The following is a 25,847-nucleotide window of genomic DNA, read 5'->3' on the forward strand; positions in this document are numbered from 1 at the left end:
CAATATTCAATTTTTGCAAATAATGACTAAAATAATTTGACCATCCCAGGTCATGCAGAAGAGTGAATTTAGTATGGATGGCTTGATGGACAGAAACATAGTTTAGAGTAATATTTTAATTTTTATTCTTACAATTTTGATAAATCAGATAAAATATGAATGCAAATTATTTGAGGAATATAATTATTAATGTAAAATTAATAAATATATAACAAATATAGCATACCAGTGTTTATGAAGTATTTAGAAAAAAATTGATGCTATATGTGTAGGAAAGGAATCCATATATGAAGCATTTTTTTCATTCTAAATTATCTGATAACAAACTATCTATAATTCAAGAGTATAATTATAACCTCAGATTATTGAATTTGAAAAATTTGAAAATATAAGATACATCAAAAATTTACAGTCACACTCAAATGTGCAGAGACATAATTTTGTTTCTTTTCCCCAGCTGAATTTGATATGCTCATCAGCCCTGCTTCCCCTGACTGCAGAAAAATCTAACCTTGATAATGAAGGATAACTAGTTAATGCCTGTTTAAAATTTAGTGCACTGTGTAAATATTGGATTGTACTGATGTTTCCTCTTCCCCCTTTTTTCCTTTTTCCTGGGCAGATCACTGGCTGGAGGGCTTGTGCATTATCCTGCACTAGGGGAGACTTGGGGATAAAGTGTTGGGTTCTGTGGCTGCTGTCCATGTTACTTGCTATGGGCTCATGCTTTGAGGTCTGGTCACTTGGATTCTCTCGGACCTTCAGATCCAGCTACCATTCTCAGTCCATCCATATCCTGCATCCTGCTCTCATAGGCTGGGGACCCTCCACAGTCTACCTCCCACTATAATAGAGTGACTAGGTTATTGTGAAGAACCCTCAGACCTTTCTGTATCATTGTTTCCCTCAGACATTGATAGTTTGTCTCACTTCTGGAGAATTTTTGCTGTGGGACCCTGCTGAACTTGAAACATCTCTAAAAAACTATAGCTGTCACTGTGTGGGGAATGAGTGGAGAAATAGCTATATTTTCCAAAATCTGTCTTATGATCAATATGAACATCCCCCCCAAACCTCAGCAGGTTTCAGGTTTGCAGAGAATCAAAGAACAGGGCCTATACTACTGTCTAATTATACTCTTGTCTCCACCAACTTTCTCCAAATGTCCCCCACTCAGGCTAGAAACAGCTTTTGTTGTCCTTAGTGTGACAGAAAATGACAATTTTGCAGTAGACAGCATTCTCTAGTATTTGCTATACTACTTGGCTTCTAAAAAAAAAAAAAAAAAAAAAAAGGGCAAAAAGAATACTACCCCAAATCTTTTAAACACTAATTTTTGCTATTTAAAAGAGTTTTTGTCTTTATCTCTTTTTTCAAGTATTTCCCTGTGACTCTTATTTTCTTTCTTTCTTTTTTTTTTTTTTTTTTTTTTTGTTGACTCTTATTTTCCTAAGTCACAAGCAAGTAGAGCATTAAAAATATTTTTACAAATTGCGGAGGGTTGCCAACATTTTTAAAAGTGTCATTGTATATTTAAAATTATAAAAATGATTAAGAACTTATGTCCTCACAAAAGCTGCATAGGGATGTTTGCAGCAGCTTTATGCATGGTTGCCAAAACTTGGAAGCAACCGTGCTGTCCTTTAGTAGGTGAATGCATGAATGAACTATGGTATATCCAGATGGAATATATTCAGCATTAAAGAGAAATGAGCCATGAAGCCATGAAGCCATGAAAAGGCATGGGAAAACTTTAAATCCATATTACCACTAAGTGAAATAGGCCAATCTGGAAAGGCTACATACTATGATTCCAACAGAATGACATTCTGGAAAGGGAAAAAGTATGGAGACAGGAAAAAGATTAATGGTTGCCAGGGCTTACAGTTGAGGGGCATGGGGGAGGGATGAATTGGCAGAGCTCAGAGGAATTTTTTTTAGTGCAGTGAAACTATTCTGTATAATATCATAATGGTAGATATATGGCATTATACATTTGTCCAAACCCATAGAATGCACAACACCAAGGGTGAACTGTAATGTAAACTATGGACTTCGGGTGATTATAAGGTGTCAGTGTACATTCACCAATTGAAATTGGTGTACCATTCTGGTGAATGATGTTGATTATTAAAGAAACTATGCATGTGTGAGGACAGAGAGTGTATGGGAAAAATCTGTACCCTCCTCTCAGTTTTTCTGTGAACCTAAATCTCTCTAACAAATTTTATTTATTAAAAATAAGTAAAAATAAATTTTCAGTTTAGTTTTTACTAAACTATGGCAACAATTTAGAAAACAGAAAAGGATCTTTTTTAATGTAACTGAATCAAGTTGAAAATATTTGAATATTGCAACAGATCAACAAGGATGATTTTATATAAGTTATCAAAGAAAGAATTTTAAAAATTTTTCTGAACTAAAATTCGTTAGTGTTTTAAATTTCTGAGTATTCCCCAAGCTTTATGAGCTATCCTTAAATAGAATCAAAGATAAAACTCCCATAGCTGTTCTCAGAGATAAATCTAGACTTGATCTAAATACTTGACAAAAGAAGGAAATTAGAGCTCAAATTCATTTACTATTTAAAATATGAGCACATGTATTTCAGGGAAAATGGAGCACACATGTGGTTCAATCAAAGAGAATCTATTAATTTATGATCTGTTAATATAATTCAACCCACCAGGACTTTAAACAAAATACCCTGTATTCTCATTTGGATTTCTGAAAAAAACGATGGATAAAACAGCATTCAATTCTCAGTTCAAATAAACAAATAAGTAAGTAAATAAATTATGTATGTGTTAAATAGGAGTAGAAGGATATTTCTTTAAGGTATGTGGAGTCAGAATCAGTATTACGTACTCGGGAAATATATAAAAATACAATTTTTTTGCAAAGTTTTGTACTGTGATTATTTAATATCGTTTAAACCGTTTTGTATAGGGGCACCTGGATGGCACAGTCTGTTGAGTGTCCGACTCTTGGTTTTGGCTCAGGTTGTAAACTCAGGGCCCTGATCTCAGAGTGGTGGGATGGGGCCCTGCATAGGGCATTGCCCTGAGTGAGGAGTCTGGTTAAATTTCTCTCTCCTTCTTCCTCTGTTCCTCCCTGCCTTGTGCTTTCTCTCTCTCTCTTGCTCATTCTTGCTCTCTCTAAAATAAATGAATCTTTAAAAAGTTTTGGACAGATTTTAGAAAATTTTTACAAAGACAATGGAGCAAGGAAGAATATATAAACGTTGACTTGGAAGAGGGTAAAGTGTTTTAAATATGGCTTATGACTATCCCCTTTAAAAGTTCAATGATATTAACTAAAACATACATTATTTAATATAAAATTATCTGGATAATGAAAACAAGGGGATATTTATGTAATTTATATGACAAAATGTTTAATTAAGGAAACAATTCTTAAATAATATAATTTTTTGAGATGTATTTGACGTATATTAATTTCAGGTATACAGCACAGTGACTCAGTATGTGTATATATTGTGAAATGATCACCACAATAAGTCTTGTTAACGTCCATCATCACACATAATTACAAATTTATTTTTTGTTTGATGAGAACTTTTAAAAGCTACTCTCTTAGCAACCCTCAAACATATGATACAATATTATTAACTATAGTACACCATGCGGTGCACTACATTTATTTTGTAACTGGAAGTTTGTTCCTTTTGAGTTCCTCTTTACTCCTTTCCTCTGGCCCCACCCCCTGTCTCTGGAAACCACCAATCTCTTCTCTCTATCTATGAGTTCATTTTTTTTTTATTATTATTTTTTTAAGGATTCCATACAATAGCAAATTTTAAAAGCATGAAATTCAAAGGAAATAATTTAATGATGAGTATATCAACTAGGGTAAAAAATGATAACATAATGAGCGGTCTCATCAAAAACATTTGAAAATAGACAAAGACACTGTGTACTTATATAGGAAGATGAAATACTTCAGAAATATCCATTTTACTCCAAGTAAATGTGTCAATGGAAATAACAAATTCTTAATCGAAATTCCAATGGACTATCTGAGGTAAAACAATTCTGAAATTCAACTTTAAGATAAAATAGACAAAATACCAAATAATTCTCCTAACAGAATAAAGCAATGACAAGTGAAAGTAGACAGCAGGATTAATAACCCTTATCACACATTACAATTTTTCTATAATAGTGTGGAATTTTTGAGGAAAAAATAAACATCTAGAACTAGCCCTGGATATATGAGTAGCTATTCATATAAAACAAAGGCATTCTAGTTGGGAGAACACATCTTCCTGAGACATACTCAAGCATCAATATGGTTTAAATTCTTGCTAAAGGTAACATTTCAAAACACTGAAGAAAACCTGGCTTACACATTGAATCCTGTTGTGATAAACATGATTATAGAAACTATCCTGTTTCTCTTGTATAATGGTAAGAATATTCACAACCACTCAAGTTTGTTCTTTAAGTAGTATTAATATTACAAAAACAATTTGTAGTATTTTACTGGAAAGAATGGTAGTAAGACAAAACAAAACAAAACAAAACAAAAAAACAAAATGAGTATCTCATGTTCTTCCCAAAGCAACCATGATTAGCAGTTCAGTGCATTTCCTCCAAGTCTATAGTATATAAATAATTTTTTTGTTGTTGACATCATAACTTGATTTCTCAATCAACATTATGTTCATTTGCTGCTTTATCACATATATAAGCACCATTATTGACAACTAAGTAAGTTTCCATCATATTAATTCTTGATTATTTCCTTTAAGGAAATTGTATGGAACATTTGGATTATTCCCTATCTTCCATCTTTACAGAAAATAATTTGGAAATAATCATGTACATAGGATTATTTGGTATAACACAGACTTTTAAACTAGGTCTCTCTGTAGGTGAACAGAGGTATGTTATATTTGTCCCTTGGCTTTCCTTTGGCTATACTCTCTCAGATGTTTGCACAAGAGAAAAATATAAAGTTGTTGATTTTTTTATTTCTCCCTCCTATAAATTATTGTTTTATTTAGTATTAAAAAGGTTCAGAAAGGAAGTGAAAGTTTTGTAAAATAAGCCCTTAAAAAGCAAGCAATTATAGTTATTTTTATGTGGGCTAATCAGTATCCTTTTAAATGTGCAATCAAGTGGCATCTATAATTATTTGAGCCACTTGGCTCACACATACAATTGAAACTACTAAAATTCACTCGCTTACTTTTCTTTCCTACTCCTTCAGGGCTTATAACTAAGAGCTGATTTTTTTTCCCCCCTCTTCATAAAGCTTAGTTTTGGAGGAATTCCAGTACCAGGCAAACCTGGGACCTTTTTAAAGAAAAACTTCCATGGATGTATTGAAAACCTTTACTACAATGGAATAAATATAATTGACCTGGCTAAAAGACGAAAGCATCAGATCTACACTGTGGTAAGTCAACACCTTTCTCAGCGTGGTGGTTTCTAATACGTTGGAGTAAGTCTTTTTCCCATCCCATCTCCTGAACTTCTTTATAATGTGTTTATATTATATTCTTTGAGGTCCTATCAGTCTCCCAGGTGAAAGTGGAGAGCAAGAGAAAAGGCAGGAACTGAGCTGGTGTGAACTGCGTTATCAGGAGGAACAATACATTAGAGGCACCTAGAGAATTCCATTTTCCTGGCTATCAGTTGTGTGCCAGCTGTGGGGAGTGTTGCAGCTTACCTTGTATTAGCCTCAGTCCTTTATTATCTCTGGGAAATGCGAGTAGAGCCACAGATTCTATAGCTTGTGAATTGCGTGTTTACCTCCTTAGTATTTATATTAAAATGTGGAATTTTGAATAAGAGGAGTTAAACTTTCTGTGTTTTTGAGATTTACTTTGTAGCATTTATCATGCTGGCAAGTTATATCCTTTTCTAATTCATTAACATTTATCTTCCCCAATAGACTGAGAGCCAGAGCTGGCTTTTTTCTTTTTCACCACTGCATACCCAATACCTAGCAGAGTGCCTTGTACATAGTAGGTACTCAACAATGGTGTTGATATTTCCAGTTATTATTGTGGACTTGTTCATTTCTCCTTCCAGTTCTGTTTCACTTCATATATTTCATGTCTCTGTGTTTTAGTATATACACAGGATGGCTGTCTTCCTTTTGCCATGTTTCAAGGTGTGTGCTGGTGACAAGTTCTTAGCTGTGCTTCAATCTATAATGTCTTGGTAGCTATTCCATTCTTGAAGGATATGTTCCCTGTATAGAAGACTCTGGTTTGATTGTTGTTTCTTTCAGTTCTTGAAAAATATTAGGTCACTTTCCTCTGGCTTCAATTTTTTGGGGGGCAAATTAACTATTATTAAAATATTTTGCCCCATAGATAAGCTGTCATTTCTCTCTCAGTGCTTTCAAGATCTTTCCTTTGTCTTTTGTTTTCAGAAGTTTGACCATTATGTGCTGAATGATATGATATCTTTATGTTTATCCTGTTTGGATTTCATTCAGTTTCTTGAATGTATGGGCTGTTGTCTTTTTCCAAACTCTGCCATTTATTTGAGTAATTTTTAGTCCTCTCTTTCTCTTCTCTTTTCTGAATTCCACAATGATGAATGCTACATCTTTTGTCATAATCTCACAAGTCCCTGACCCTTTGTTCATGTTTTTGTCTTGGTTTCTTTTGTCTTTTGTTCAAATTGAGTAATTTCTATTGTAAGATCCTCAAGTTCACTCCTTCTTTCCTTACTCTCTTCATTTGGTTATTGTGCATATTTGTAATTATTTTTATTATTTTATTGTATTTTTCAGTTCCAAAACTTTCATCTCGTTCTTCTTTACCTTTTCTATTTCCTTGCTAAGACTTTCTATTTTTTTGCTGGATCTTTCTATGTTCTTATTTGTCTCACATGTGTGATTGTTCCCTGATGGATTTTTATTATAATTGCTGCTTAAAACTATTTGTCACATAATTCTAACAATATTTTTGTCATCTCAGTGTTGGCATCTATTGATTACCTTTTTAAATTCAATTTGAGGTCTTTCTGTTTCTTGCTATATAACAAGAAGATTTTTATTTTAACCTGAACACTTTAGGAAGTATGCTATGATCAATCATAATAGCTATTTTCTATTAGCTGCCTTTCTCTGACACTATTCCAATAGCGGAGAGGGGATTTTACCTTATTTCTCCTAGGTGGGTGGGGATAGTATCCAGGTGTTCCACTCAGACTCCATTGACACCTAAGGGTACGGTGGAGAAGAATGAGAGCTCCAGCTCCCCATCAGCTCGTCAGTGATACCTCCAACTGGCTGGGATGTGTATGAGAACCTCATTACTGTTCTCCATGTGACCTCCATTGCCATCACAGTGTGTATGTGTGTGGGCATGTCGTTGTTATCACTAGACTGTGATGAAAGTCATGACTTGGCACTAAAACATCTCCAACACCATCCCTGCAGGAAGTGGGTGGGGTTGCTCACAACTGCTGAGTGGGGGTACACAATCCAAGCTGTACCAAACATGTGGTTTCAACTGTTACTACAGGGAGAAGCTTGCTACACTCTGACAAAGCTTAAAGTTCTTGCTCCCTACTCAGTCTTTTCTGACCCAGTCTTGGTCAGGGGTTTCAAAACATTGCTATAGCATGGATGAATGGAAATAGGGTCAGAGTTCTTTGTATGGTGTTTGGCTGGCAGATAACAGTTATTGTCTAAAGATATTCTGTCTTACTAAGCTTTCCTTCTCCTGGGCTTTTGATCATAGAGAGCAGGCATCTGATTGGGATTTACTTTTTACCTGCTCCAGTTGGTCTCATCAGGTTGCTGACTTCTCAGCAACAACTCTAAGATGCATGAGACAAAAAGAAAATCTGGGGAATTCTTTACTGTTGTTCATTGGTTGTCAAGAACCTTAAGCATACTTTCTTTTCTCCACCATTCAGTCTTCTTAGGTTTGTTTTATACATAATGTCTAGAAGTTTTTAGTTGTACTTAGTGGGGATAATAGAGAAAATTACACTACTCCATCTTCCCAGAAGTGAAACTCCTTTTAACTGACACTCTTCCAAAAGCCATGACAAAAGTTGGCCACCGCATCATTTGACAGGCAAAATCTGATTCTCTTTGTAATCTGGCCAGCAGACTGTAGAAAACCTATGGGACTTAAATGACCTTGATGTTTACTTTCCCCCTTGATAAGCAGACCTTATAATGAATACTTTATTTCATTTGGGCATTTGAATTTTATATAGGTAAAGCATTTTTTAAAGTGGCCATTGGATTCCAGGGTGTGAGATAGGCTTGCTGGAGGGGAATCATATGTGTGGTTAAAGGTTGCAATTATTTTAAAAGGTTAGCACCAAATTTCTCCTGTAATTCTGAAGAGTAAGGATGGTGCTAAGAGAGGGTTAGTCCTCTGACTCTGGTTCTAGGAGATCCAGTGATATTACTTACCCATCCCTGGCTCATGCTCAGGGGTCTTGACAATTATCTTATCCATGTGTACTTAGGTTGTCCATCTCCCAGTTGACCTAATCACTAGATTGGTGGTGATATTTTTCTTCAGCCTCATTCAGGAGACTTGAGCCATGTAAAATACACTCATGCCCATCCCTTCCCCAACATTACTAACGAATATTTCATAATATACTAGTGTCATTGAGTTCAGTCTGCCTGTTGGCAATAAGATCCCACACTACTGGGAGTTTAGTTTAGAGTAATGACATGAATGTCAACTCATATGAAAGGCAGGATACCATTTGCCATTGTGCAAGGTGTTGGCAGAGTGTGTTGAAACACAAGGAGCTCGTGATATTGTTTACATCCACTGTTTATAAACAGGTTCGAAAGTATGCTAGCCTGAGCCTTCCATGTAAATAACTAAAATCCTCAGGGCTATATTCAAAAAGGAAATATCCATACATATTATGTGTTATAAATATCTTTAATGATGACACATATTTATTTTTATTTATTTTTTAAAAGATTTTATTTATTTATTTGATAGAGAAAGATCACAGGTAGGCAGAGAGGCAGGCAGAGAGAGAGGGGGAAGCAGGCGCCCTGCAGAGCAGAGAGCCCGATGCAGGATTCGATCCCAGGACCCTGAGATCATGATCTGAGCCGAAGGCAGTGGCTTAACCCACTGAGCCACCCAGGTGCCCTAATGATGACATATATTTAAAAATGTGCTGGTTGCACAGAACAACAACAACAAAAAAAGAGAACATGGAGAAAAAATGAACTTCTGAATATTGGAAGCTTTTCATCATCTCTTTTTTCTGAGAGAATGATTAACCAAAACTTTAATAAGTGTTTTGTTGATTTTATACTACTCTAGCACTTACCAAGTTGCCTGAAACATTGCTAGCATACTTCATTCCTCAGAGTTTAATTGGTGGTATTGTTAATATGAAGCACAAAGATCCATTTAGCACTAATGTACTTGGGGAAAAATAATCCCAAGAAAACTGTTTTACTTTGCAGGTAGACAACCATTACTTTTAACCTTCAAAACTTAAAAGAAAAAAAAAAGTGAAATGTATTTTTATTCCAAATTGCTTCCATCACCTTGCTTAAGTGAGAATTCATATCACTACACACACACACACACACACACACACACACGTGCACACACACCTTTATATACCTAGTCTTTTTCCTTTAGGAATTCTGTGAGGGAAGGGAGAGTTTTCCCTGTTAATTACAAGTAAAAACTGTTTTATTCTCCTACTCAGGCTTAAAGTGTTCCCCCAAAGACATAATATCAGCTACAAAATCAGCTTTGCTCCAAGTTACTAAGTCACTGCTGTGCTAAGTAAGGGTTTTTGAAAGGGATGGTGTTTTTGTCCTTTGCCAGTGTTCACAGACTCTCATAGTTATGGAGTCTTGGAAAGTTCAGAGTTGAGCAGGAAGAGTTGAGGAATCAACAAATCAGGTAGCAAGGGTACGATAACACCCATACATTACAAAATGTGATTAAAGGCTCAAGGAAGTGCCCGCGTTGGCCTCATCCAGTACAAACCTCTCTAGCCGCTGGCACTCAGGGAGCATCCCTATTGCAATTTGTCATTCCCTTCTGTGGGACCTGCCCACTCCCTGGAGATTTAACAGCTGTTCCATGGGGATAATTCAATTTAGTCTTTATGGCTCGATTTGCCTACAAGACGATCCTCCACATCCTGAAATGCAGTAAAACTAACAGCTTAAAGTAGACATAAAAAATACCTCTCTATTCTTCCTCAAATCTTTCATCCTATGCTAATACAGCACCATATAATAAACAATCAGAAAGTAAATGGCCCATTGAAGTGTGTGTACAGTACCTGTAATGTGGATTATTATATACATAACATAAGAAATATATTGCCTGCTAGTTTCCTGAAAATGATTAATTTCATTTCTTCCACTTCACAAGAAATGCTGCTTTCTTTCAGCTCTGCTTTCTGAGGGTTGCATCCTCACATCCAGAGGCAAGGAGAATAATGTGATTGGTTGTTAGCTGAGGTCTAACTTACTTCACTGTAGGTCTTAAAATGATTTTTTTTTTTTTCATTTAAAGGAAGAACATAGTAGAAATGGTCTTGTTCCTTTACATTTTCTCCAACAGAAGAGGGGGAAAATGGCTAATAACAGGACTATGGATATAGACTTGGCTTTTGAGCTAATAGACTATATCAATTCACTTTTGTGCCTTTTTCTCCAAATAATTGAAATTAAGGAATTGAATGGGTGGTAGCCAAAATGCTAAACACAGAATGATACTCCCAGCCTCATGGCTGAAATCTCTTCATGCAATCCCGGAATGTGTTTCCACTCAGCTGATTGGGAAACTCGTGGTCTTCTCAGACCAACACCTGCAGTAACAGAATGGCTGAGAGAGCCGTTGCATTTCTAAACGCATAGGTTTGTATTCTATGACCCCAACAAATTAAAAAGTAGATCGGCGACAGCTTAGGTTCTACTTTCCTGAGTCTGAAGTTTCGTTTATTTCCAAACCGTATGAACCATGGAGTGGATTTTGAGTGCATCTATCACAAACTTATTTACCTAATTCATTTGAGGAAATTGAATGACCGTCTCCAGTCCAGATTTTATCAAATGATGGGCTCCATTGAAATAAAGAATGTAAAAAAGGTGTTGCCCAGTAGACTTGATGTAATAGGCATACAGATAGGTAAGAGAAGCAGGCTTCTGTGAGGTTTATTGTCTCTTGTTTGCATCTGCTGCCACAATACTCCGTGCAGTGTGGTTGTTTATTTCTTGTAGCTCCGAAGCCAAGAAAATATACTCAGAGATAAATATAAGATAAATATAATATAATATGCACATGAAATCACACACACACTTACATTGTATATGCACACACACACATGCATGCACACACACACAGTGGCAAAGCAACCTTTGCCCTACCTGTCTGTGACCCAGAAGTTCATGAAAATCGCTCAGAGAAAAGTCCCTGGTGTCTAGTGAAGCCTATAAGCTCTTCAGTTTGTCCCCAGGATTATGTTTCGTCTCCGTGAGTATGCTCTGTGATAAATGATACTTTTCCTTGATGGAAGGAATCCCTTGAAAAAGCAGCTAACATAGCATGTCTTCTCTCTCCACATTCCTACTGTCATCTACTATCATTTGACCATTCTGACAGTCACACCACCTGCTTCTCTATTGTATGCTCCTCATAACCTGGAAAAAAAAAAACCTAAATTATTAGCTTCCAGAAAATTTGCTTCCTTTCTTTTGGTGGATACATTAACGTTAGTTTCAAGATTGTATGAGGAATAATGTAATGTAAAGTTAAAAAAATGAACTAACAGTGGAATGGTCATCCTCTCTGAAAATCATTCTACCTTAAATCAATGTTATGACTTGTTTTTCTAAGATGGCCAATTTTGTAGCTCATCTAGTAAAATCATTACTTGAAGCTATTAAAGGAAATGTCTTTAAAAATGTTAAAGTTGTATGTTTTCTATATATTTTTGATGAATATTTGGAATATACAAAATAAAACACAAAACCAGCCAGAGAACAAAACATTGTTCTCATCTGTTCTCATTTTTCATGTTTTAAATTTATATTTTATATAACATGGACCATATTTTATTGACAACTTTTTATCTTGCTCCTTATAGCTAATATTTTCTCTTAAAATATGTTTTACATTGCTAAATTTTTTTTATAGATTTTGTTTATTTACTTGAGAGAGGAGAGAGAGAGAAAGAGAGAGAGTGAACATGAGCAGGGGTCACGTGGGGAAGCAGAGGGAGAAGCAGGCTCCCCTCTGAGCAAGGAGCCTGGTGCAGGGCTCCACCTCAGGACCTCAGGATCATGACCTGCACTGAAGGCAGCTGACTGAAGACCCCAGGTGCTTCATCTTTAAAATTTTTATTAAAAATTTTTAATCTTTTTATATAAAATATAATTTAAGCATTAATTCAATTTATCAGAGTGCCTTTAAGATTCTACAGTGGTTACGGGCTCCTGGGTGGCTCAGGTGTTTATGTGTCAGACACTTGATTTTAGCTCAGTCATGATCTCAAGGTCAAGTCCCTCATTGGGTTCCACACTCAGTGCAGACTCTGCTTGTCCATTTCCCTCTGCTCCTGCTCCCTGCTCTGTCTTTCTAATACATTTTAAAAAATCTTTAAAGATTCTACTGTGTTCAAATTTTGAGTGTCTTGAATTTTTACTACCAAAAATAATGTGGAGATCGTAAACATAATGAAAAGGTAATTTTCTAAAATTCAGAATAGATAACCAGGAGTGAAGATTATGGGATGAATAATTACAGACTTTAGACTCAATTGTTTATAGTCTGTACCAGTTTCCCTACACACACACTGTGTGTAGAAGTACCTGCTTCTCCTGCCAGTGCCACCTCATACTTTCCCCTCATTTGAATATTCAAATTTCTTTTAAAATAGTGGGTTTAATTTGCAACAACTTGGATAGACATAGAGGGTAAGTCAAGTAAGTCAGTCAGAGAAAAACCAGTATCATATGATTTCAGTCATGTAGAATCTAAGAAACAAAACAAAGAAAAAAAAGAGGCAAACAAACAAAAACAGTCTTTAAAAAAAAAAAAAAGATTTTATTTATTTATTTAACAGAGAAGGAGAGAGAGTGTACAAGCAGACAGAGCAGCAGGCAGAGGGTGAAGGGGGAAGCAGACTCCCCACTGCACAGGGAGCCTGATTCTGGACTTTGGTCCTAGGACTCTGGGATCAGGACCGAAGCCAAAGGCAGATGCTTAACTGGCTGAACCACCCAAATCCCCCCAAAACAGATTCTTAAATAAGAGGACAAACTGGTGTTTGTCAGAGGGGAGGTGGATGGGGAGATGGATGAAATACCTAAAGGGGATCAATAATACATTTAAATTGATGAGCACTGAGAAATGTCTAGAATTGTAGAATCATTAGATCATACACCTGAAACTAACATAACATGGTATGTTAGTTATACCTTGGTATAAAAATAAAAAAAAGAAAAAGAAAAAGAAAATGTCTAAATGATACTTGAAATCAACTCAGGTTCTTTTCTTCTGCAAAACTTCCAGCTAATAACCTGAGTGTGTTTTTTATAGCTCATGTTTCCCCCAATAATACCAGCAATGATAGTCCCCTCATTTGAAGATACCTTGTTTCAGAGCGTTGTCTTATAGATAATCAGGATGCCACAAATCACGATGCTAATATCAGAGGATAGTAAAGGGAAGTGGCAGATGGACGTATGGTTGTATTCACTCCTTTGTGTCTGAAACCTCTGTGAGAGGCAGACAGGGGCAGACATTATTATCCACACTTTATACTGAAAGATGCTTTATGCCCAGGACCCAGGAAAGTCAATGATATATAGTCAGTGGCTGTGTCATTCACAGTCTTCTTCCTCTTCTTTTGGAAAGCACTACACCATCAGCTTTTATTCATTTTTATTATACATCTATTTTTTCCTAGGGCCTTGAATGACTTTCACACCAAAATGGGGGAAAAAAAAATACAAGCCTGGGCAGCTTTGTGATAGCACTGCTTACCTCGGATTTGAAGACCCAATGAGATGTTTCAGAAATGGTCCCATGTAGTTTGCTCATCGCCAAATAAATTTCCCTGGGACATCCCTTGCAATGTATGAGCATTGGGGCAGAATCCTTGCCTTCATCCCCAGAATGAGAGAGAGAAGCAGAGGAAATGCCTGGGAAGAGCCTAACTGCCTTACAATCATGTGGCTGTGATCTTGGCTGGAGCTCCTCACTGGCTTCACAGCTCTCAGCGTGTCCAGTTGCCAGCATCTCGCTGCCAGGCTCTACCTTCTGCAATTAAGGATGTGGCAGAGAGTCTTCATTGGGATTTTTTGTCTCCTTCAGCCTTTTGCAACCAGTGACTCTTGTATTTTGTGATGGAAACTTCTTGGGTTTTGAGTCCTTCATGATCAGCTCCTCCAATATCTAGAAGTTTATTTCCCCCCTCCTTTCTTGTCATTGTTTCTTTTCTAGCCAGGCCTAGATGGTTCCATGTTTCTGGAATTCACCATATGCATATGCACGTCTAAGCCTTTTCATTCCATGTTGCTCCTGCACTGAGCTGCTTTTCTCCCTTGGCTCTTCCCTGACCTAGTCCCAAACCATCCATCCTTAACTTGCTAAACTTGCAAGTAGGTTAACGTTCGAATCAGGATGAGACTCAACATGTTCAATGACTTCTTGAAGTTGAGCAGAGTACTGAAGCCCCCAGGTTGTGCCAATCACGGACCCTTGAGTTGCTGCCTTATGCGGAGGCCCAGAGAGAACTGGCAGTCAGGCAGACAACACTAGGTTCAGGGAGCCCCTTAGGATCTTTGGGGCTGGGGTTTTATAGGAAGTTTCAAAACCTTAAAGATGGAACCTCCCTAGAGTATACCAGTATGAACCCACTGCATTTCTACCCTGCCTATGTCTACCTCAGTGGATTGTCTGTGGCTCTCTGGAGCACAGTGCTATGGAGAATCATGGCTCCAGGTCCAGCTTGCATAGAAGAAGCTGCTATGACCCATAGGCAGAATCCACCATGGGTTTGGGAATCATGCAGTGTCAGATGTGCTGTGCCTGCTAGCCTTGTGTGGCCATTCCAGATCCCACCTTTGCCTCAGAGCACTTTTCATCACTCAGCTCCATTATGCTTTCTTTGTTGTGACACTCACACTTCTATTACATGACATAACTCAGCATTTGATTCATCGTCATCATCTCAATACATAACTTATAGAGTATCTACTGTGCTCATAGCAAATGATCCTTACCTTCAATGGATGGGAAACTTTAAGCCTCTTTTTGCCCCAGCATCCACAACCTTGGCATTGCATCACAATTTCAGAACTCAAAGTTAAGAGCCAATAGACATACTTTGCCTATCTCCTTATCATGTGCTTTCTATTCTCCTGGTCACCATTTTGATGGCCACCCCTCCTCACCTATTCTCTCTTGCCTTAATAGTTTGACATATACTTTTTATTAATTTGGGTATCTTGATTACTCTCATTGATTCTCTCAATGATTCCATTTGGTTTTATAGCTTCTTGCTTTCTGACTTTGACTACAGCCCTGCCCTCCCAACTGTGCTCCTGAACACCATTTCCCCAGCCACTGAAAACTACTGGCAGGGTGCAAAATACATTACAAGAATTAAGGAAGAGAAATCACAGGCTAGGAGGTTCAGGAAATACTTCATGAATGTCCAGGAACTTGATGTAGGTTTTGAAGAAAGACATCTCTTTGGACAATTCCATTGTAATAGGACAATTCCAAGGTAATTTGAGCAGGGGCATGGAAACTCAAAATGAGGACATAGTATTTCTGGGAAACAAAATAAACATAACTTTCTGTGCCACTCATCACGTTAAAATGTACATAATGAAGGCACTATGTGTTGAAGAAGAGTATAATCTTTGAAGGCAGTAAGATTAATTCCCACCATCATGACATAATAGCTGCAGAAGATGGACCAAATTACCTGACCTCTTCATGTTTCAGTATCATCATCTTCAAGGTAGAACTAAAAAACACCTGCTTTATAGATTGGTGACTCCTGGGATATTATAGGCACTGAATCATTAATAGCTAATGATAGTGTTATAATTATTTTTATTGTCCCATTTTGCTCACCATTTCTCATTGTATGTTTCCCATGAAGACCATAGTCCTATGACTATGTCTATCCTGTTGTGTAAATGGCCTTCTGCAAGAACAACTCTAAATATTTTAGGTCAGTGATTATAAATATCTTAGGAGCCACATATCCCTTGAAGAATAGAATGAAAATTATGAAAACATTTTTTTTTGTATAACATTTTTGGATCACTAGATACCCCTGAAGTCCATCGGCGGACAGTAAGTTAAGAGCTCCAGAAAACATTTTAAATTACAAATCATGAATAAAATCAAACCTTTTCTGTGTCTTTATAAATTCCTAATAATCTTATATAAATTCTCCTGGTTGAATCATTAGGGCCTCAATGAGCAGGGACCTGACGTTGAGTCCCTTGTGGGACAGGTGGACGTGTTTCTTAGAAGCTCTTCACTTTGTGCCACAAGATTTAGAAGACATCTCTGTCCAGGATCAGGTTGTTTGAAAAGGAAAAATTTTATTATATATATGTTTTAAAAATATATTGGCAAGTAGAGGGTAGTAACCGCTAACATGGGTAAAAGAGGACTCAATGGTCTAGAATGAGCACTTAGAAAAAATCAGGTACTTTCTCTAGGCTGCCAGAAAACAGACAGTGAAGGAACTAGATACAAGGAAAGCTCCCCCTGCCTTCCTCTCAGGCTGAGATTCACACCCGGTCCAAGTGGGTGGTTGGGACCATGCAGTCTGCCAACAGCAACAAAGCTTGCCAGCCAGCATAGGTCTAAGCTGCCTGTGGGAGCTGCTACCAGTGGAGAAAGTGCTAGCTGAGGGCGCAGCTGGAGCTCAAGCATGAAGAATTAGTGGGTTCCCCAATGACCATCAATGATGGAGGACAGGAACCCAGTAGAGAAGGCGGCCAAATGGTATGTCCTTGCAGTGGCTCTGTCGTGCCCTCTACTGGCAAATCCTAACATTTGGGCGGAAAATGTTTTCAGGGTCCAATCTCAGCGTCAAAACAGGGAGAAGAAGGGCTTTGGAGCTGAAACTCAGAAACGGGTAACTGACACAATCTCTAATCTCTTTTCTTCCTTTTAAATTGTGGGTTAAAAACCAAAAGGCACAGGACTTCTGGAAGAGAGGGTAAGGAAGACAAAGGGAAGCACGTGCGTGTTCATGGTTTAACATCACCTGCGTGTGGACTTGGGTGATCATAGCATGCCTCACAGGTGTATGAGCACAAACTCTAAATACAGGTACAGGCTCTTGTGAATAGGGAAGTATTAATTTATTTCATTTTGTCATTATCTATTTCCTCAATAGAAAATAATGAAACTACACTTACTCTCTTTTATAGGTCCATGTAATTTACTACATAGAAAAGTATTTTTCATACTCAAAAAAGCTTGATGTGTGCCATAGGCAGACCTGCATTTGAATCACCCAAACAATGTACCCCTCTGATGAGGATTTGCTATGCCACAATTCTCCTAAAACTTATTCCTATATTTTACCTAAAGGTTTTCTCATGCAACTCCCTCCACTCCTTTGAAATAGTTTTATTTCTTTGCCATTTCTTTCCACCATTTTCTCTAATATCCTAGTTTGGCTCATCTTTCTATTCCTAAGTCAGCCCATGGGTTATCCATTCTCACCCAAGGTGGTCAATTATTACATCAATTTCCTCCCTAACAATAAGTTCCAAAATTTACCTTGCTTCTGCCAAGGAAACAAGCCCTTTGAAGGACATTCATATTTGTCATTTGTCTTTATTGCATCAATAAGTCCAGTAGCTAAATAAAAGTCTTCTCTTTTAAAAATAATAAGGATAATTTAAAAATAATTTTAAAATTTGATGATTGACTAGAACTTTAAGAAAGGTACCCTGAGGTCAAGAATATGGCTTAAATGGACACATTTAGTCTGTACAAGCCACAGTTGATATATCTTATAGAAATGTGGAGTCTGACTAGATTTGGGGCTGAGGGCATGCCCTAAAATCCACCATTTACCTCAGTTTTGGATGATGCATTGTGGAAGCTTCTAAGCACAGTATGATTTTGTAGAGTGCTGCAAGAACACAGCTGAGAATCAGACCCTGAGGATGGAGCATTCAGTGCTAGTTTCTCAAGGTGAATGGAAGGTCGGGCAGCCCCAGAAGATATTTAGTTTTATAGGCTGAGGTTTTGGTGAATGTTCATCATTCTATATTCATGGGCAAATACAAAACCCCATATTGAATCAGTAGTCCTCGATTCCTCCAGGAAACTAGAAAGCACATGAATGTTACCAGACTTTTAACGTTTAACAGTGTCATGACTGGCAAAAACCATTAAGACAATCTAAGCATCTTGGTTTTTTGTTTTGTTTTGTTTTGTCTGTTTTTTTTGTTTTGTTTTGTTTTTGTTTTTCATGTTTTTACTCATAAAATCAAGTATTTATAACCAGGGCATGTTTTCAATTTCAGTGCATTGTGATTGATATCCTCACAACCTCTTACCCTTTTTAAGAAATAGTGGGTCCCCATGTTTTATAAATGTGTGAGATAATTAGAGCTGATAGTGCTCTGGGAAAGCACAAGAATCATCCTCCCACCAATATAATTAAATTAACAGCATATGGACCAATAAGTGTAATAAAAATGATATATAATTCCCACTTTTCACAAGAGAATTCATGTTTACAGATTATAGGAAATTTGGGAAACACAAAAAAGTGCAGATAAAGAAAAAATCACCTGCATTCCCATCAAACAAAGTCAACTATAAATGCTGTGTCAATGTAGATTTTCCAGTTTTCTTTTTCAAAAAGAATATTATCTCATGTAACTTTTTTCTCCTTCTTATCAACATAGTCTGTAATGAGAATAGTAATATACTGAGCATTTAGTATATGCCAGATACTCTGTCAACTGATTTTCATATTAATTTATTTCCATCTTTGATCTCACCCTATGAAAGGACAAGTATTTGTGGTTTCATTTTGAAGTTGAGAAACATGGTGTAATGCTATTAAAGCCAGTCATCCAAGATACATAGTTAGGAAGTCTCTATCCTGGCTTTTTTGATGCCAAAGCCATGTTCATCTGCTATGATATGCTTTATGAATATTTTGTGTGTCCTGCTCTAATCACCAAATTTCTGAATTTTAGCTAAAGTAACAGTACATCAGAAAAATGGTGATCAACAAGTGTTGAATAAGTGAATGGCTTTTTTTTTCTTTTTTCTTTCTTTCTTTTCTTTTCTTTCTTTTTTTTTTTTTTTTTTTTAAATAGGAGGAGACAGGACTAATTTGAATTCCCAGCAAGGAAACTAGCATACTACAGATAGTTTGTACTTAAAAAATATTTACTTATTCTTGTGTTGGAATGATTATTATACCAAGACAACTTGCAGCATCTGATTAGAGTGAGAATGCCTCCTTATTTAACACTGGAGAGTAGAAGCATCTTTTGAAGGGAGGCTATTCCTCTCTAAACCTAGTGATCGTCACCTATAAGTAAAAGATCCTTAATACCATTTAACTTTTTTTTTTTTTAAGATTTTATTTATTTATTTGAGAGAGAGACAGTGAGAGAGAGCATGAGAGGTGAGAAGGTCAGAGGGAGAAGCAGACTCCCCATGGAGCTGGGAACCTGATGCAGGACTCGATTCTGGGACTCCGGGACCGTGACCTGAGCCAAAGGCAGTTGCTTAACCAACTGAGCCACCCAGGCGCCCATACCATTTAACTTAGCCACCTGAGGCAGAGAATGAGAAGATGATCTCCGGTGGGACATGAATGGCTCTGTCAGTTAAGAGTATGTCTTTGGCTTATGGCATGATCTCAGAGTTTTGGGACTAAGCCGCCCATCAGATTCCCTGCTTCTCCCTCTCCTTCTGCATGTGCTCTCTCTCTCTCTCTCCTCAAGTAAATAAATAAATAGATCTTGGAAAAAAAAAAAAAAAACACATGCTCTTCAGGACATCTACCCCCACTTAATGATTTCTATGTCCCTGATGCAGAAGTAGTTCTGGCCTACAGAGAAACCACTGTATGAATCAGTAGTTGTGGTTTCCCCATCCAGGATGGTTACTATGTAATTGGATAAACTTCGTGATTAACTTAGTTTGGCACTGTGACTGAGAAACATTCTTTAGAACATCTAAATGCCTTTCAGGAGCACCTGGGTGACTCAGTCAGTTAAGTGACTACCTTTGGTTCAGGTCATGATTTCTGGATCCTGGGATGGAGCCCTCTGTCGGGCTCAGTGCTCTGCATCTCGCTCTTCCTCTGCTTGCTGCTCTGCCTACTTGTACCTGTGCTTGCTCTCTCTCTCTCCCTGTCAAATAAATAAATAAAACCTTAGAACATTGTCTGAAATACCTTTCGACACAAACATTTCATTAAGGAGAATTATTTAGAAGGCCTCTATCGCATATCAAACTACCACAGACTAGCTTGGTTCAAACAATAGAAATTTACATTCTTATAGTTCAGGAGAGTAGAATTCTGAGATCAGGGTATTGGGAGCTTTGTTTTTTCCTGAGACCTCTCTCCTTGGTTTGCACTTGGGCATCTTCTGCCTAGGTTTTTAACTGGCCTCTCATCTGTGTCTCCATACAGCTGATTTTTCTGTGTCCAATTTTCCTCTTCTTGTATAGACACCAGTTAGATTGGATTAGAGGTGACCCTAATGACCTCATTTTAAGTTCATCCCCTCTTTATAGGTCTCATCTCCAAATACTATCCCATTCTGAAGTGCTGGGGGTTAGAGTAACAACATATCGATTCTGCGGAAACACAATTCAGATCATAACAGTCACTTAAAATTTTATTATCTGAAGACCACAGGAAGTATTTGTATTAGTTATCTATAGCCTCCCCTGCCCCCTCAACAAAATATTAACATAGAGACTAGAAGCCCCAGGAAGTAGTTAGAAGCTCAGACTATTTCACCTTTTCAGGAAGCCATTCTTACTCTGTGACTTCTATCCTAAGAGTCCTAGCAATCTTCTGGAACTTGAGGTATCATATCTACATGAAAAGCTTCAGCAGGGAGCAGGGGGGGCAGGGAGGCAAAAGAGTATCCCTGCCAGCTAAGTCAGCACTTCTTAAGGCTTCCAGGAAGTCCCAACCAATGCTTCTGCCCTGCCATACCTCATAAACCAGACTAAATTACCTGAGCATACACATCTGCAAGAGGACTGGGGACATGTAACCACCCACTTGAACATAGTGCTACCTCAAATAAACTGGAGTTCAACTATAAGAAAGGCAAGGAGAATGGATTTTCAGTAGGTAAACTAGGGATCTTTACCCAAGTCTCTTTGAACAATAAAGGTCAGTATATGAGAATTCTCATGTAATAAGTGTTACAGTTTTTACTTTGGTGTCAAGGTCTACCATCACTATTATAAGGACACTTTGGACTTGTGTAATCCAATATGGTAGCCACTAGCCATGTGTTGCTGTTGAGCATTTGAAATGTGGCTGGATCAAACTGAGATATGCTGAAAAGTGTAAATAAAAAACACACCTCAATAATTTTAGTGTTGACTACATGTTTAAATAATATTTGTTTATATAATAATATTAAATAATATAAATGCCCAATATTCAAATTAAAATTAAGTTAATTAAGTTGATCTCTTTCATTTTACTTCTTTCTTTTTAATATAGTTACAGAAAACTTTATTTATATATTTATTTATTTTTAAAGATTTTATTTGTTTATTTGAGAAAGAAAGAACAGAGCAAAAGAGAGAAGGATAGGGGCTGGGGTGGAGGGGGGACAGAGGGAGGGGGGAGAAGCAGACTCCCCACAGAGCAGGAAGCCTGACTCAAGGCTCTACCCTAGGACCTTGGGATCATAACATATGCTACAGGCAGACCCTTAACCAACTGAGCCACCCAGGTATCCTGCTACAGAAAATTTGAAATTACCTATGTGCCTCACATTCTATTTCTCTTAGACAGTGTTAATTTAGCATATTCACCACCCCAAATATAGGTATGACAGTTTTAGCTTCTATTTTTTAAGCCTATTTTTATTAGGAAAACTTTTAAAATGTTTACTTAGAGATAATAATAATCAGAATTAGATATTTTCTTCTTTCTAAATCATTATTGATAAACTTGAGAAGCTGCTTTTTATAATGCATTCATTTTTAAGCTGTAAATTTGTTTAATTTTCAAGACCAGGTAAAGGTACTTGCCCTGCACACACACTTGATACATTTCAGTCTTTTCCTAAGACACAAGAAGCCCATACTATGTTTTCAGAGCTAACAACATTTGTTCCTCACTGAAGTTAATTTTTAGTCTATAAAGGCATAACGTACATGCTTGTAGAGTAGAAAGTTGCTTTGTTTGCAGGCCAAGCAGTTTGTACAAGAAAGTTTATTTAAAAGGAAAAAATAAATACTTGTTCTCACACACACACACACACACACACACACACACACACACACTGATACATACATGCTCACACATGACACTTTCTTTTGACTGGTTACCATAATGACTTGTCACCTTTGCCTACTTTGTTGGGGTAGACACATAATTAATGACTGCAATGGAGGGAACAAATCTTATTCAGTTGTGGGAACCACTTGAAAACTAGTAGTCATTGGGTTTCATATCCAGCTTCTTCTATCCCTACTTGAATTAATTGCTATTATTTATTTCTCTCAATAATCCACACTTATAGCAGCTACTAATTCTCAATATTGTTGTCATGAAAACTTTCAAACAATACTTGGAAAACTATTTAATTTAAATTTCCATTATAAAAGTTTAATTTTTCATTTTAAATAAATTTTAAATGGAGAAAAAATCAATTACGTGAATAAAAATCCCCATAATTCCACAAGCCAGTTAGAGCCGCTATTTAGCAAAGTGGTCTCTGTTCTATACCTACATATTTATAGATAGGTATATTTTATCTGATTTGTACCTGCAATTTGTATTCTGTTCATTTCATGTGATGTTATTTTAAAGGCAATTTTCATGCTTATCATAAAAATTGCTATTAGTGGTGGCAAAATAGTATGTCGTATGAATATACCGTGATTTACATAACTATTTTAATTTTAGAGCCAGGTTTGTATTATTATAAATAATGGTTGCCTAGTGTGTAAATATTGGTTTAATTTCAGATTATTTCCTGAATATAGATTTCTAGAAGTGAAAGTAAAGTGTCAAAAAGGACTGTTAATATTCTTAAGCTTCTTGATTCATATTTTCAAATAGTTTTGCACAATATTTGGAAATAGAAATTAAGGAGTGTTCAAGGTAGTTACAGCTTTATCTTCTGCCTTAAACCTGAGAGGTTATCAGTTTAACATTTTGTCTATTTGTCGTTCCCTTTCATTCTCCAGCTCCCAAGGACCTCCTCTGGGGTTTGTTTCTAGGTAAAAGACACCATTGTTTGCAAAACCTGAAACTCAGGAGGGGTCAATCATCTTTGATGTAGAGGACTAAGCATGAAATACAGGGCCAGAAATGGGCACACACAGGCATGGATCTAACACTGACTCCATAGCCAAGGAGTTGAAACTGGGAGCTTGCAAAGTGGGAAATATAGAATAAAGTCAAGAGAGAGTCTCTGAAGCCAAAGCCAGCATGTGCCTCTCAGTGGGTCCCTGTTTACTGATATGTACATGTAGCCAGCTCATGGAAAGCTGGAGAAGCAGGCTATGTGGGGAACCACCTACCAGTGTATCCAGGCCCTTCAGTTATAAGTGGGACATTCTCTTCATTATTAAAGATGTTTCCCATAGGTATCCCTCAAATGAAAGACCAGAAGGACCATGATCTCTATCCTAGAAGGCCTTCTTTGGCAGAAACAATGTGTTACCTGTATAGACCAATGCCAGGCATCTAGTCTTCCTTAAATTCCAAAACTACGTCATGGCTTTCTTTCCAGTGGCTGTCCTGTTTGCTTTTTCACCCTCCACCCCAATCCTATCCCCACTCCCACTTCTGCCTACTTATCATCCAAATCAAAAGGTACTTCAGGAATCCCTGTTACATGCTGTCCCATCAACATAGACTTCTACCTCCTGGCCCTAATCATACCTGTGATGCCACCCTGTGCAGTGGAAATTCCAGGTGCACAGCTCTGAGCCTACCTGTCTCCTTGGCTGTGTCCTTGCCACTAAGACTGAGCCTGGTCTATAGAAACTACTTAATAAATATCTGTTTAAATACATAAATAAAAGAATGAAGGAGCCTATCTTTGTCTAAACACTTAAAAATGCCTTGATTTAGCACCCTGCTTCTCCTAAGTTTGTGAATCAGAAAGATAGCTTTAGCTTACAAGACAGCCTTTCCTCTACATTTGCCGATAGCATGCCAGTCAGTCCTGGGAGTTTTCAGACAAATCAAATTAGAAATGGTTGTACTCATTTGGAAAATCAAGAACTGACTTTGAAATCTTTCCCCACAAATTAGATTGAATCAAGATCATTTTCCCCCAGCTTATAAATGCTTGATTGGCTTTGTTTGATGCCTCCTGATTGAAACCCAGTCTTGCACTGCTGGCTTTATTTTTTACTCACCAGGGTGTTGTGATGTCTGGATGATGATTAAAAACAAAACAAACACCCACAATGAAAATGCTTTGTAAATAACAGCTCAGCACAGCAACATAACCCTTAGAAGTGCACGTTTAGGAAACTCTAAAACGAGTCAAGGTAAGCAGAACCTCAAGATGGGTCTGCTATATTCCCCTGAGGTCTTAAAAATCATTTTTCTGGTACAGAAAGACAGCCACAACTGACATATCATCTCTACTGTGGTCCCAAGAAAGGGAGGTACTGGGACTTGGCTGTAACAGTATTTGAGAAGTCTCAGTGGACTCACATAGCCCCTTTGTCTAACCACAGCCTTATTGCCCAGGCTAGATTCAGACTCATCCTAACTTTGGTCAAGTTCTTTTCCCAGCCTACTTTGATCGATGACCTCGAGTTTTTTTCAACAGATAAATATTGGTTTACTCTTTAGATTCATTTGCTTTGTTTTGTTTGTTTTGTTTTCCCCTCTCTTTTTCTGCAGGGGTAGGCAGGTGTTCTCTCAGATGGGTGACAACTAGGGGTCTCCAGGGCTAGAGAACTTGGGTCTCAGATCTGGTAGATGGATTTCTGGATGATGCCCACCTTCCAGCTAAAGCCAATCCTTACAGTCACCCCATCCCCACAACAGAGACTCAATGATGGTGTGGGCTTGCCCGTTTTTGGGGACCGGGAACTGTGAAAATACATGTGCGTGCCCTGGAGCACCTCCTTCCCTCGCCCCTGGGGAACCAATCTAATTATCTGCCAAGGTTCAAGGCCACAGCATCCCAACTGCCTCAGTTCCATTGCATGTTCTGCTGTGCCAGTGGGTGGCTAGTAGGTCCCAGACCAGAATCCGGCAACTGTTTTACCTCTGCCCTCCTCTATCCTGTCAGCTCTAAGCAGGCCAGAGTCTTACTGTCAGGCATGTAGTCCGAGAAAAGAGGTAGGAAGTCGTGGCAAACCACATGACTGAGAATAAGTTAGAGGACATTGACCTTGCCTGCTCCTCACCTGCCTTTTATCTATCATGTCTTTAAGACTATCATTTAAAGCAGAGGACAACTCTCTGTGCCTTCCACAAAACAGTTCAATGGCTTGAATCACTATCACAGGCAGGAATAGATTATCTTTGAGAGTGAAATGCCTTGGGAATGAATGCACTTGCCAAACCAAGATAACCAGAAAAAGGTGGTGCCTATCATTACTTGGTCAAAGTTTGACTGGAGAAAAATGCCCACAAGTG

General features: G+C 37.6%; 1 protein-coding gene across 2 annotated transcripts in view; it reads left to right on the forward strand.

Moving 5' to 3' along the window:
* CNTNAP5 (contactin associated protein family member 5) overlaps window positions 1-25,847 on the forward strand; it is an 825,683-nt gene that overhangs the window by 398,783 nt on the left and 401,053 nt on the right. For both annotated transcript variants that reach the window (XM_032353926.1, XM_032353927.1), the window contains exon 7: window positions 5,281-5,424. In XM_032353926.1, the coding sequence (XP_032209817.1) occupies window positions 5,281-5,424 (144 nt within the window). The remainder of the gene's footprint in view (window positions 1-5,280; window positions 5,425-25,847) is intronic.

Source organism: Mustela erminea, chromosome 8 (genome assembly GCF_009829155.1).
Source record: "Mustela erminea isolate mMusErm1 chromosome 8, mMusErm1.Pri, whole genome shotgun sequence".
Classification (NCBI taxonomy): domain Eukaryota; kingdom Metazoa; phylum Chordata; class Mammalia; order Carnivora; family Mustelidae; genus Mustela; species Mustela erminea.